At 41.9% G+C, this 15661-nt stretch overlaps 1 protein-coding gene across 1 annotated transcript in view; it reads right to left on the bottom strand.

The window, feature by feature from the left end:
• The window catches only part of phactr2 (phosphatase and actin regulator 2), a 45808-nt gene that overhangs the window by 11958 nt on the left and 18189 nt on the right, over positions 1-15661 (bottom strand). Inside the window, exons 2-5 of the mRNA XM_071543536.1 lie at positions 6645-6830; positions 5406-5480; positions 3094-3222; positions 1145-1390 (exon numbers count right to left, since the gene is read on the bottom strand). Coding sequence (XP_071399637.1) covers positions 1145-1390; positions 3094-3222; positions 5406-5480; positions 6645-6830 — 636 coding nt within the window. The remainder of the gene's footprint in view (positions 1-1144; positions 1391-3093; positions 3223-5405; positions 5481-6644; positions 6831-15661) is intronic.

Below are 15661 nucleotides of genomic sequence, written 5' to 3'. Positions count from 1 at the left end.
ATACCAAAGACATTGCTGACAGCAAATAAGTCATTGTGCATTGTAAAGCACAGCCTGAAGACCAAACAGATATGAAGCTGCTTTTGTACCAGTTGTTCCACAGCAGCTCATAACATACACAGAAGTCTGTAGACAAATCTGCATGAACTTTGCATGCACTAATCTAGGCTTCGTGCTGCTTAATTTAAACCATGCTGTAGGTAAAATAAGAACACACGCGTACACACACACACTAAATGAATGGTGATAAAATCATTCCCTGCCATCATGCCATCAATAAAAACCACAAGCTTCCCAGAACACGCAGGCCATGCTACACTGACCTCACACACACACACACACACACACACACACACACACACACACACACACACACACACACACACACACACACACACACACACACACACACACACACACACACACACACACACACACACACACACACACACACACACACACACACACACACACACACACACACACACACACACTTTTCATGGCCTTTCCATCAAGGCAAAGGCCGGCTACTTTAAAGAATCTAAACTATAAGATAGTTTTGATTTGTTTAACACTTTTTTGGTCACTGCATAATTCCATTTGTGGTATTTCATAGTTTTGATGTCTTTATTATTATTCTAAAATGTGGAAAATAGTAAAAAAATAAAGAAAAACGTGGTGTGTCCAAACTTTTGACTGGTAGTATACACATGTGCACACACACACACACACACACACACACACACACACGGTTTTACTGTCGTTTGCAAATGGAGAAGTGTGCACTTCTGTTTTCTCAGAAAACAGAGAGATTAAAGGAAATACTCCTTCATTTACTTATTCGACAGGGAGCCCTTTCATTGTGGACAGGAAAATGACAAGAAATAGAGATAGGAACTTTTCTATGAACGTGACCACTTGACAACTGTCAGGGGCAGCAGATATGTGCACTACCACTTCATATGTGGAACAGTACATGAACACCTGGTTTCAGAGATGCAGAGGGACGGATGGTGAGTCTGGAGTCTTCCTTGCCCTCTGACAGTGAGACAGGTGCGTTCCCATGCAGGCAGGCAGACAGTGGCAGATAGACAGGTAGGTAGACAGACAGGCTTCAGTCCCAACCGGCTTAAGTCCTACTTACCGGTCGCGCGACTAGCGTTGTTAGTGTTCCGAGGGTTAGCTTTAGCTTGTGTGGTTGAGCCTGGCTTGCCTGCGGTTTTAGCCGTCTTTTTAACCCCCGAGACACCGTCTCTGTGCCTGGCTGTGCCTGTAGTGCCACCTACAGGTTTGGAAGAGGCAGGCACAGCAGCACTGTTCTGTTTTTTAGCCTGAGCCTCTCGCGGTCGCACCTGGTTTGCCCGGGGGAGGGGTTTAGTATCACGCCTCTCTGAGCAGAGCACAGGAAGGAGGAGGGAAAGGTATGTATTTTGAGGTTAAGGTTAGGCAAATGAGAGATCGAATGCAAGACAAAATGGTGCATATTTGTGCAAACAGAGGCACAAATAGGCATGCGGACAGGTAAACAGAGAGACAGAAGAGAGAAAGAGAGAGGGGATGAGAGAGTCAGACAGAGCTGATGACAAGAGAGGATGATTGACCTGTAGTCTTGAGCAGCTTTTCCTTGGGATTGTAGCTCTATATTAGGCAGCCAGTTCAAAATAAATGTGACTGCGCTACCTGACTGCCTACTCTGACATTTCAAGCTTGGGATTTGAAAGATGAATTTGTACCCATTAACCTCCCCCAAACGGGACCCTGTGTGAGGTTGTGTGTGTGTGTGTGTGTATTTGTGTGTGTCTACGCTTGTGTGTATCTCTCAGAGTTCTCCAAATGGCTAGGAGTTCAATGCTAACAGGGTTGAGATGAAAACAGCACAACACTTAAGGAGCATCAGACAGAAGAGCAGCGGCTGGCCTCCTGAGGTAGGGCAAAGCATTAGGAGATGGTTATTGCTGTGTGGATGCCTGCTGCAGGCTGTTATAATGGGAATATCTATTTGGACACATTAGACTCAGTCAGACATCCCAGAGAGGATTCAATGTCGGCGAGAGCACTGGCTTGTTGGTACACACACATTCCACAACCGAGGAGAAGAGCACAAAGTAACCTATATCTACATTTAGGTCTAGCTTGTAAAAACGGTAATGCTGGAGGCTTAAAAAGTCCCAGATCCCTCAGTAATGCAACATGTTTCGATACTATACCTTTGGAAGTATAAAGCCATATTGATCTAAAATTAGAATCTCCGTATTTTCTAAAACCTCATACTTATTCAGCTTTTTAGGACAACATTATTTCCAATGGGAGAACAAGTAATCTACAGTATGTTCTCGACCATGAATATCTTTTTCCCCCTAGAATATATCTCTGTTCCCTGAATCAGAAATGACAATCAGTAATGCAAATCTCTCTACGATCTACATCCAGAACATTCAGAAACCAGAATATGTCTATGAACAAGCATCCGAGTATCTTCATGTACTAGAATAATGATTTGTCAGAGATTATCTCTGTGCTCCACAGGACACAATCAGATAAATGCTATTCTAGACGCAGAGTATCTCCATGTACTATCTATGTACAAGGAACAGAACATCTCTATGCTCTAGGCGTAAAATATTTTCATGATCAATGATGATAAAAACTAGACAAAAGCAGCCTCTTTGTGAAGCAATCTTTGTTCCCAGTCTCCTTCTTGCCCTCCGAGGATCTTTTGCTGCTGAACCTTTTATGTCTATGTTTAAGGATAAAAATATCTTTCATCCACGACCGAAATAGCTCCACCTTCCAGTCTACAACCAATATCTCTGTAGTGCTTTCCACACTGCGTATTTCATCCTTACCTCTAGGCCAAGAGTTCACTCTGGGCTACATTAGCCAGTTTTCATACCAGAGCTGTTAGCCAATTTGGAAGGGAGCAGGGACTCATCTGGAAAATTTGAGGTTAACACGCTCCAGAACAAGACAAGCCCTCAGATAAAGTTAACTTTATAATGTGCCAGTGAAAAACCTCAATTATCCCAGGGCCACGGCCTCAACTTATCCTGTAAAGGATAAGTAAAGGATCCAGAGCCAGACCGCTGAAGTCACCTGTTCTGTCCTCGGCGTCCTCGGGCTCCTCCAGCGGCGTATCTGGTGACTCAATGTCAACTTTCACTTCCTCCGATGTCACACCGGGTGTGGCGTGGCCGTTCAGGTTTTCACTGCTGATAGGCTCATCTGAAGGAGAGGAACCATGGAGAATGTGAAATCATCTGCTTTACAATATTTCTCAATTGCGTAAAAGCAATCCTCAAATGACTACCTACATTCTCAAAACAATATGTCAAAACCCCACACCATTAACTCACTTGCCCAAAACCCTTACATACAAAATAGTACAAACAACAATTATTACAATGACAATTAATTAAAGTGATTTGGTATTACTGAAAAATACATTGGCAATACTTGAAAGGTGAATCTTGCAATACACTAAATGAGTTAATTTGTATTTCAGTGTTGCCAGGCATATCAATACCTACGTCCAGAATCCAACAAACTGTGGGATACATGTGTACTTTACTGTAGTTGTGTGATGGTTTTCTAAACTACTTTCTAAACTGCTTTGTAAGCAAATGGAAACTCCACACATTTGACCAAACTTGACCAAAATCAGAAACATCATCGGTCATCAGGCCACAACAGATGTGCCAGCATGGGGGTATTATAACAATGTGTGCTGCAATATCAGGAAATGGTGTAATTTCCTACATCCACGTCGTTGGGCACACAATGTCTTCTCGCCTTCTTGAAGGCCTTAAACAAACTCAGAATGAGAATGAGATGGGGGTTGGTGAGTGACTTTCCAAATGATGTGGTAGCTTGCCACAAAAATCAGTTTTTGTTTTGTTTTTATAAAAAATAAATGTTTTTATATAATGGAAAAAATTGTGGTGTTTTGGTATGTTTCTTTAATCTTTTTAATATGAATATACTTTGATATTTGTTTCACAGTTTAAATGTTCACTTAAATGGTAAATGCCTACAGCTCTTAACTAGAGGTGCCCTAATCGGTTAGATCGACCGGCCGGTTGACATGTGTATGTTGTGCCTGATTGGCCGATGGAGAAAATAAAAACTGTGGAGTGGTTTATTGTGATCCCAGAAATGAAAGAAAAATTATTTTCCACATGCGTTTCTTAATGTGTCCTGTAAATGATTAAGCCGTCATCAGGATGAACTATAAAAATTAAGGAAGTAGATTTTTGAACTAAAGACAGAAACTTGGAAAGAGAGTGACAGAAATCATAAAGAAACCCACAAATTTAGTCAAAAAGAAAGAAAGTGAAAAGAAGAACAATGAAAGCAAGCAGGAATACAAGAAAGCAAGGAAGAAAGAAAGCAAAAATAAAAGAGTGGCAGAAAGAAGGAAGGAAAGGAAAGAAGAAATGGAGCAAAGAAAGGGAAGAATGATATGTTTTGAGAAATAGTGGAACATCAACAGTTTGCCAGCTTTCAGTTAACCTACCGACTGGCTTTAATAAAGCTCACTGATGACACAAGCTACTCTTGAGTGCCTTTTAACTTGCCAACCTCATGGTTCAGTGCTAAAACAAATATGGTCTGACCCTAGAAAGATTAACACTCCTCCAGCGTCGGGCATTTTCTGCAGGTGGAACTGGAAGTGTTTGGATTCATCTGTCAGGCAGAGTGCAGAGAAGTGAAGCATGTTCCAGAGAGGTGCTGCCATCCAGGAGCGAATGTCACTGGGACTGTCAACACCGTGCGGTATCTGGCCTCTGTGTGTTAGACTCCGACATGCCATCACGCTATGCGACGCCACAGCAGTACGATGTGGAGCGAAGACTAATGAGTGCGTGGTACAACACAAAGGCTGCACGACGGAGGAAAGAATTAACCGATCTTGCTGTGTGAGCAAATGTACGAGACGTAGATGAGAGATGAAAGTAAAGACAGTTGAAAGTTCGGAAAAGAATGAAGCAGGGAGCGATAACGGTTTGATTTAGTGGAAAAGTGAGTGAGTGAGTTTGCGTGAGGCTTTTGATGTTCTTTAATTAAAGATCTCACAGCACAACAGAGGAAAAAGTAACTAAAATCGCTTTTAAAACTCACCAACTCCCACACATACCCACAAACATACAAACCACACACACACAAGCATCAGTATCAATATATGACCATAACAGGTACAATTGACATTTAAACAAATGGGGAAGAAAAACAGAAAGACAGAAAGAAACAAATAAAGAACGATGGCGACGAGAGAGAGAGAGACACAGAGAGAGAGAGTGAATGAGTGAGTGAATGAGGGAACATGCAAATGAAAGAAACAACTGAGCAATGAATGAAGAGGATGGATGAACGAATGAACACACAAATGAATGAATGAACAGACAAACCTTGGTCAGGGATGAGTACTCCTTTTCTGATGAGCTCCTCCCTGGTCTGTCTGGTTGAGATTTTCCTCTCTAGAACTGAAAGATGAACAGAGGTTAGACACAGTTCCACATAATGTAAATACAAACAGAAGCTACAGAAAAAACAAGTGGTTAGGATTATTTTCCCCTGGATTATCATTCAGTGATTTATAAAACTCCAGTAAGCTAACCTCTAATAATGGAATAATCTAGGGCTTTCACAGTTGTTTAAGTCACATATTAAAAATGTATCTTTTGCCTTTTTAGCTCATTATAACTATAATGATCGTTCCCTGTGTTATACCCCAGCCCAATATCCAGGAAAAAATCTCTCAAAATGCAGTTTCATTGTGATTTTAAGTACTGGACTAGACATTCACTGTCACCTCTTCTGAATTATATGATGGATGTTCATCTGTCTAGCCTCAGGGTGTGCCTCTCGTTTACATACACTTTCACACACTCTCTCTGAATGGATAGGGAGATCACCCTTCAGCATGAGGACCCGGGTTCAAGCCCCAGTGTCCGCAAGTGTCCTTGAGCAAGACACTGAACCCCTACCAGCTCTATAGCTGACCCTGACCTTTGACCTCCTTGACGGGGAACAACTGAAGAGAGAAATTCCTTACAGGGGTCAATAAAGTGTCACACTATTACTGCTAACACACACACTCTTTCTCTGACACACGCCCACTCACAGCAAGTCTTTTTGACAAATGGCAATGATGAATACTGTGTGAGTAACTTATACATTTTCTCTCTTTTCTCCATGTCCCTCTTGCTTTCACACCTGGACGGTAACTTGAGACCATCTAGCCAGACAGACAGGTATGAAACCTACATACAGATACATAATGGAGATAGGATCAGATAGCTGTCTGCCATAATGAAGAGGAAGAACCTTGGCTTTCTTTGTCCCCCTCTGTGCCTTTTCATTGCTTAGCCACGTTTGCAGGAGTGAATCAGAAGGAGTTGCAAACCAACCCAACACTCCTTTCCTTTTAAAGCTCTATTGGGAATCGGGGCACTGTGCTCCAGTTCACCCCCCTGATGTTTATGACAAACCCCAAATTGAAAACAGTGATGTTGTGCAGACACTCGATTTGTGGACAGTCAATCAACATCCACTACAACTTGCTCATACAAACTCATACACACATCCACACAGACAGACACACACACACACACACACACACACACACACACACACACACCCCCTACCTTTGGAAAGATCCTGGAACTTGTCGCTGGTCTTCTTCTTCCTCCACTTCCAGGGTTTGAACAGCTTCCCTAGTGACGAGAGCTTGCCCCGTTGCTGCCGTGATGCAGGGGCATTCTGGGTATTGGTGGCGCTGCCCACCACCACATCGCAGCTGGCCAGTGACGATGATTTCTCCAGCCCATCAACTAGCAGACACACACACACACACACACACACACACACACAAGAAATCAGCAATCAGTTCGGCATCTTGATAGGAGATTCAAACACAAGCACGCAATATGTCTTGTGACACAGGGAGGTAAGACACACATGTGATATATCACATCCCTCTGGAACATTTGAAGCAAGCAACATACTAAAAGCTCCTGTATTCTGCTATCTGGACGATCATTCAGGGCTTTAGCCGACTGGTATACAAGGTCGGGATTGAGTTCAAGCAAGCGAGGGCAGTTTCTCACTGCTCTAGACTAAAAAAACAGTGACTAGTTTCGTTATTATCCCTGATTACAAGAAATGGAGACTCTGTTTCACATAGCAAAGCAGCAATATTATTTCTGTCTCTGTCTCTGTATGTGTAGTGTGTGTGTGTGTGTGTGTGTGTGTGTCTTGGCTAGATCTCTGTCCTTCCCTGACTCCTCCTCTTCCTGTTGGAAAGTTAGAAGTCGTGTGAACAATCTGGAATACTGCAGAGAGTATAGATGGTAGAGACACTGTTTGTGTGTGTGTGTGTGTGTGTGTGTGTGTGTGTGTTTCAGAGATAGAGAGAGAGAGAGAGAACCAGAGTGTAAGCACGCAATCTGTGAATGTTTGTGTGTGTGTGTGCACGCAAGAATCTGTGTTGTGTGAGTATGTAATCTGTCCACAACATGAGTGTGTGATTCTGTCATTTCATATGTGCTTGTGTGGGGTATATACTGTAAATATATACTGTATGTGTGTGTGTGTGTGTGTGTGGGTGTGTTTGTGCGCACGCGCCGTACAGAGGAAGTAGAGGTGGTGTGTGTTTCCTCAGCCTCAAGCACTGGAAGTTTCTGGCTCTGCATTAATGTTTTTTCAGCAACACCACTGAATCACACAGGCCTTGTGCTGGCTATGGAGAAGCAATACCTCACAGAGGCAATTTCCAATACTGACGTTTATTTCCAACAATTGGATTTCACATGTGATACTATTTTATGGGATTTTTTGCGATGAAGTCAACTGGTTCAATTTTACATAGAATAGTAACTGTTGCTACAAAGAACACACGGACGATTGTTCTAGCATGTAATCCGAAAATATCAAAAGAAAGGTATCAAAAAAGTACAACTTTGGAGGTCATCTTGAAATGTAAATATTGCAGCTAGTATCAGTATAGAAAATTGTATTCTACCCTACTGCAGTGAGGTATATTCAAAGTATTGAGCACTGAGTGAAAGTAAAGGTCAACAGTTAAGCCTATTAGAGAAAGAACTGGAACGCTGTCTTGAGAAGAATATGTCTGTGTGTGTGTGTGTGTGTGTGTGTGTGGGTGTGTGTGTATACATATGTGTGTCTGTAGCTTCCCTCTATTGAGTTTAGACAAGCAGGCCTGCCATCACTTCCTCTACATACATACAAACACACACAGAAACACACACATACATGCAAGCACATTTCTGTCAGAGGAAAGTACCTCAGAAACCTAGAAAGTATAAAGTATGAAATACTGTGAGATACATAAAGAGAGAAAGACGGAGAGAGAGAGAGAGAGAGAGAGAGAGAGAGAGAGAGAGAGAGAGAGAGAGAGAGAGAGAGAGAGAGAGAGAGAGAGAGAGAGAGAGAGAAAGACAGAGAGAGAAAGACAGAGAGAGAGTGTGAGTGTATCATTGGTCATATGATGGATTTCATTAGTGGCTGCATGTCAGGGGCCAGAGCTGATAACCATGTCTCAACTTCTGTCTGTCACACACACACACACACACACACACACTATCATGTGACCAAATGCGTTTACTGTGATTTCTGATGATAGGCGAGACTGCAATCTCTCTATAAACTGCCTACAGACCAACTGGTGATCACAGTTCCTGTACACCACAATGAATAGAGACACCAACATCAAAACATCGTAAAAGTTGATCTAAAAGTCAAGACAAATAGCTGGATTTCCCTGTTGTGTTTGAGAGTCTTAGGCAGCAACACCATCAGCAAAAATAGCCCCAGGTTTCACACAACAAGCCAAAGTTTAAAACCTACCCAGCAAATTGCTCAGGATTGTTCCGGATGACTCAGTAGGTACATTTAACAGTAAAATGTATGGTGTAAAGGGACTAATTAACTAGCTAGCCATTTGCCCAGTAGCAGCACTAAAACAGAAACAATGAAGCAAATCAAGTTTAATTAAATTTAACTTGGGAATATGTGCTTCTGGCTTTTTTCAAAGGTAAATTAACAGAATACAGTGGAACTTCTGGGTATAATAAGCAAAATGGGAAAACAATTAATCTGTAATATTTTCTCAGAGAACGGATCTGGATGAGGACAACTATAACCTTCAGTTCAATTTAGAAAAGCCAAAACACAGCTGATTGGCTGGCTCTGCCCAGCACTGCCCAATACTAGATCATGTTGATGTTAGCGATCTGGTGCTCAAGAAAATCCCATGGATACCAAGTGAGACTGACAAGCGTAAACTGCTTCTGACTGTTGCTTACTGGTCGGGTCAAGATGATGGATGGGTCAAAATGTTTTTGCAGTAAGAACATGATCCCGTATATCCCTCACATCTGAAGATATAAGGTTTAAAGCACTTGATGGACTGCCTAAGAGTTAATTTGTTAGTTTTTTTTGTAAAAATACACCCGCCTTACCAGCCTAAATCATAAAGTGTCTCTGCAATGGAGGAGACCGTCCCATTCCCCCCAACTGAGATGCCATAGATTTGTTCTATTTGCCAAAATTGAAATTCCGGTGTCAGGTATGGTCACTGGTGGGAAAACTTCCCTGCCCACAGAAGTGATAAATCAAAACTTAAGCATGAAATACAAAACTTGCTCCTAAACTGAGTGAGTGCTCCGTCCAGAGAAAGCCAGACTCAACAACATTAGATCTTCTGTGTCTCTTGTCCCTATGGAATCCTTTGGTATAATTTGGTAAACGTGAGTGTGATGTGTGCAGTTTACTGATGTCGCGTTGCATGGTCTCTGTGTATTGAAGTTCAAACAGCTTTTACCTTTGCTTTTACCTTTGCTGCCATTTGAGGTTGCCAACATGCAAAGTTGGACAGTGCAGCTTTAAGTATGCCACGGTCACACTTGTCTTTTGTGACTTATCAATCCAAGCACGCAAGGACACAAAATCTAAGCAGGCTTGAACGCTCCCAATTGGATTCTGCTCACTTTATGATCCGATGACCCTGACTATGGCAAACATCTAGCATCTACAAGCAACAAAACATAGAGAAGGGCACAAAAACCAAGAGGGAAGACATGGAAGAGAGCATTGCAGAGCGCAGTTCGCTCTCTCCCCAGGCACCGATTGTATTCTTTCTCTCTCTCACACACACACACACACACACGTACGCATGCACATACACACAGACTCGTTTCCTGTTCCTGTGTTGATATCAAATCACAACAATAGGTGCATTTCAGCAGTTCCTTTGTGCCACTAATGATGGGAAAATGAGTAACAGCGATTATCATCACCATTAGCCCCAACTATTAAACCACTAGTGGGAACCAACTAGGGACAATGGACTGACTTGTTACTTGCAGAGGAGGAGAGAGAGAAAGAGAGAGAGAGAGAGAGAGAGAGAGAGAGAGAGAGAGAGAGAGAGAGAGAGAGAGAGAGAGAGAGAGAGAGAGAGAGAGAGAGAGAGAGAGAGAGAGAGAGAGAGAGAGAGAGGGAAGAGAAAGGGGTGATAAGAGAAAGAGTACTGCAAACTTAAGGAAAGAGAAGAGAGAGAGAAGAAAGAGTGATGAGAAGAAGAAGGAAGCGATAATATGAGTGACAAGTTGAAAGTTTATAAATCGGGTGTACAAAGATGGCAGCTTTATCGATCAACATTTATATTGGTATCTGCTGGTGCAGCGCTTTGGACATCCATCATCTGCTTTGCCTCTTCTTTTCCTCGCGGACAGACAACATCGGATATTGGTATGAAAAAAGTTATGACATGAAACCATGAGGAAGACATTTTTGAGCCCCAGGGCCAGTTTTGGGTGCGACACTGTTGTCTGACATATACATTTATCAAACATTTATCATAAAAGAGGAACACTTGAGACTGATACATGTCAGGCAGCAATATCTGAGGGAAATTAATACCTAAATGAAGCTTTTGGGAAATTTCAGGCAGGAAAGTAAGTTGTAAGTCTTGGAATAAAGAATTTTCCCACACTGATTTTTTTTTGTTCCACGCTTTCATTTCCTGCTTCTTCTATTTACTTTTAACCAATCAGATCTCTAGACACACCTGGGAACCAATCATTTATGCTGCCGCCAGATTTTAAATACTGTCCTGTAACTGTGTTAGGAGTGTTGGGCTGAGGAGGGTGAAACATGAAGGTATATCCTCCTCCCCAGGATGGAGGTTCCTTGGTCATCCAGGTAGACTCCATCTCTCAGCCTTCTCACCTCCACCAGCATCTAGACTCCATCGGGGGAATATCTGTCGCGCTGCCTTCATGGGGTTACGCCTCGGACACTGCATCATTGCGTTGTGTGTAATGCAATAGTGTCAGTACTTGAACGCAGTGAGTGCTATCAAGACCACCCTTTTCAATGTTGGCCTCACTGTTGAAAGATGACAGCCTAATAACCAGCTCTGTCTTGTCCATTTATATTAGTGATCCCTCCAAAAGTTAAACATGGGAAGGAGACAACAGAATAGGCTGTCATTAGATTTTAGAAAGCTGCAATATGGACGTAATATTATGACATACAATACACAATCAAATATGATGTAACTACTTAAAATGAAAGATAAAAAAATCTTGCGCTCATGATCTTAAATTATTTAATAAAAATGACTAACTAGCTACCAACGGCCAGCATGGAAATATTGATACTTCTGGTCAGGTCTATGCGTTGAACTTGATGCAAACGTTGGATAAATCCAACACATGCTTCACTCAAAACGCACCTTAACTGCTGCAACACGCAATAAAGATAAGGAAATGCAGAATTTGATTGGAAATAAATGGAACTTGCCGTGCAACACAACGCGATGATGCAGTTGGTGTGTCCAACGTGTTACTTCCCATGAAGACAACGTCTCGATGGAATCTAATCACCAAAGCCTTTTCTGTAAGTCTCAGACTCTCCTGTAAATTCTATTATGCAATAAAACTTGTCATTCATCTTTCATTTAGTCTCTCCTGATTGAACTAAGCTTGAATTCTCATTATGCAGTGCACACACACTGGGTGTGCCAAATCTCACATTAAGGAATGAATAAGGAGAGAGCATTAACTTGACCAATACCATTAAACAGACCGCAATAGAGTACAACATAGCTCAGCCTCAAAGACAAACAAAGACCAGCCTGTACCCTAACAATATGAAATCATATATACATATACAAAAGGAATCAGACATAAATACCTAGAAGAAATACCTACATAGAAGCCTTCAAGATGTACAGAAAAAAAGGTACTGGGGGCAATAAAAGGCTTCAATCTGTTAACCTACGAATAAATACAAGGCATAGAGTAGTAACTCAAGGTAAATTAAATAAAGTTTTTCTCCCCAATTCTGAATCCCAGTGTGACACAAATCTGGCAAATCTAGGTCAAAATTATTAAATTGAAATCCAGTCATTACTTTGGACATTTGCTTGCTTTAAAGCACAAGGACTGCAAAATGAATGAGGTTTTCAGTTTTAGGGCAATTTGGTATGCCAGGCAAAATAAACCCATCGAAGAGAGGTAATGGAATTATTTTGAAAAGCAAATCAACCCTGATGCTATTTTGACTACAGCTACCTAATCACGATAATGTGGCTCCAATTCACTCCAGCTTAACTCGGGGATGTTATTACATATTACAACTGCTGACTGCCCTCCATGCTTCCACACTGGATTTCACACCAAGGCGTTTTATTTTAAAACGCATGACTCACTTACTGGGCGATGTCATGCTGGAGGGGTGAGTCAGGATTTGGAAAAGAAACAGCTGTGGAAATGGGTGGGATAATCAGAAACACAACTTAACACGCAGCAGAGATTTGAATAAAGGAATCTCACACAGGGTTTATTCATTCAATCATAACTGTTGTGCCAAGACAAGTTGGGCTATGAAGTTCAAATGTAACCAAAGTAGCGCAATACTTGTAACTATATTCATAAAAATATTAAAATGCATGATCCGTACAGAACAGCAGCTTGTGTTGGTGGTAAAATCTATTAAAAATGCACCCTAATGTCCACATTTCTAAGACTATAATCACCAGACCAAGCTAGTAAAACAGCTGTTCAGCTTGGCTCTCTGTGCCATTAGCCTGCTTCTGTACCTCGAACTGCTGCAAACATTGAAGATTAAGTTACAGTTGTTTCCTATACTTTTTCAATAATCGATACACTGTGTAGACTAGAACAAGATCATGGGGTAAAAGTGGTGTATTGTGACAAAGCTAGCGTGTGTGTGTGTGTGTTTTGCAGACTATGTAGCAGGAACAACATGTGTTGAGGAGGAGGGGAAAGGGTGAGGCTTCCTTCCCTCACTGGAAGTCACCAGGGAGGGAAGAAGTGAGCATAGGAAAGGGATGAAAGGGGGAGAAAGAGGAGGACAGAGAGGGAGGAGGAGAAGAGAGAAAGGGAGGTAGAGGTGGAAAGGGAAGAGAGGAGAGAGAGAGAGAGAGCAGCAGATGGTTGACCGTAGAAGAAGAAGTGGAAAGGAGGTGCCAGGAGGGCAGAAAGGGAGAAGGGAGGAAGACGAAAGCAAGTGAATGAGAGGTGGAGGAGGAGAGGGGAAGAAAGGGCGTCACTGGGCATCAGCTGCAGTTTTAACACTCAGATCATTTCTTCCAACTCAGAAACATTCCCATCTTTCTCCAATACATGTAGGCTGCAGAAAGTACAGCCTACCTCATGAAACTCATTGGGCCTTGCAGCCGAATAGACAGACAAAGAATCAACAGTACATTGCAGCCTCACAAGTCTTTAAACATACAGTCATAACTCTTTAACACCTCGGGTTATACGCTAAAAATAATTCAATGAGAAACTGACAGTATCACTTTCTACTGCTTCAGTCCAGATTCTGCAAATTCAACATTTGAAGCACATCACAACACATGGCTTTTCTGGCCAAGGATGGGAGGGAAGGGTCATTATGTAACCCATAATGCACCCAAACAACATTAAACATAGATCATTAATATACTGTAGCTCAAGGTTCCTGTGTATGTTGGCTTGAGTGAGACACGAAACAGACGCATCCGTTTGGGTTTTACTTTGAATGTTGACAGCTCTATAAAATTCCATGTTTTTTTCATCCTGAGCCATTCGTCCCATGTTACACCTCCCTGCCTTGAAGCTTTTCCACAATAAATATTAACAAACACGAGATATTACAATTTTTTTGGCTCACTGACAGGCCAAGCACTACAGATGGAGTGCAAAACCCGCCTCAAGCACAGAACTATTGCATGTACACCCACACACTCCTGTGCAGTTATTGGAAATATTACACCATTGCAGGCTGAAGGTGTGGAGATTGTAACTTGTAGCCTTCTCTTCTGTTCTTTATAAGGTGTAATGGTTTATGCTGTTCTGTGGAGTTTAACTGTAACTCTCCATCAGTGAGTGAAAAGACATAGGCCTAACAGCTCATGTCGTTAACATTTGAGGCATCCAAAAAAGTTATTGCTCAATTGTTTTCAACAGCCAACATAGTTGTAAATAGTGTAAACCATTTGGAGTTTGTGAAGTTACACATCGCCTGAATTTACACAACCTCTAATGCCACTGACTGTACGCCTACATAGACTTTGACTGTATAATGTTAAACACTCTGAAATTAATCTCAAAACCTAACTTTGACTTGTATGGTTGTTCATATAAAGCAGTGGTTCTTTGTCCTAGACCTCAGGAGTGCTGCTGGTTTTCTATCCTAATAGGTAGTTAACTGTGTTCACCACACTGACCTGTCCACCACCTCAAACCCACCAGTAAGCAACAGTCAGACGCAGTTTATGCTTGTCAGTCTCAGTTGCTCAAGAAATCAGTGGGATTTCTTGAGCAACTGATGGCCAACAACATCAATATCCTTATCTCAGATTAGGATGTCAGGAATGAAAACCAGCAGGGTTCTGGGTCCGAGGGTCCGGGATCAAGAACCACTTATCTAAAGGATTCACTCATTATTGGAGTGCCAAGGCGTGGGAGTTGTATTAAGTAACCAACACAGAAGGAACAGCAAACCAGAGATTTATCTCACTGTGAGAGCGCCAGCGTGTCTTTTACTTTAGTTAGCAAAATGAAAGACAAACTTGTGACTTTGTTCTGCAGCTGTCAACTCAGACCTCAAGCTAAGATGAAGCTATATCAACTTTCATGTGAAACCTTAATGAAGATGACTGATTAGGTTATGATGTTGTAGGTTAATAGGTTAGATACCAAATCACTCACACTGTATTGAGCTAGATAGGCTGAGGCCTCTGATACATCTCTCCATTTTGACTGTCTCTTCTAGAAAAACAACCCGGTTAAAAAATTAGGCTACTCTCCTCCAGTTGGTCTGGACCCGAGTCAATTTGGCTGCTAACTACATAAACTCAGATGAAACATTGACGCCCATTACTCAACAGCAACAATGCAGCCATCTAAACAACTATGTTACATTATGCAACGTAGCAATGTAGCCTGCTTTTTACATTATTTCACTGGGTTTAAAACCAGACCGCAACATACCGATAGATTTAGAAAGAAACAGACCCGCTACTCAGCCTGTATTAAGTAGCCTGCAATGATGCAAGAACATGTTGTAATTCACTTAGTAGGCTACTTTATCTAACTCGCCTTGCGTTAAGGCGCGAGCACTTCGTTTT

Source organism: Centroberyx affinis, unplaced genomic scaffold (assembly GCF_046629955.1).
Source record: "Centroberyx affinis isolate AG114_WGS23_722 - 3 ecotype Tasmania unplaced genomic scaffold, CSIRO-AGI_Caff_v1 ptg004340l_1, whole genome shotgun sequence".
NCBI classification, from domain to species: Eukaryota; Metazoa; Chordata; class Actinopteri; order Beryciformes; family Berycidae; genus Centroberyx; species Centroberyx affinis.
Note: the sequence above shows the minus strand (reverse complement) of the source record. Positions and strands in the feature narration are given on the sequence as shown.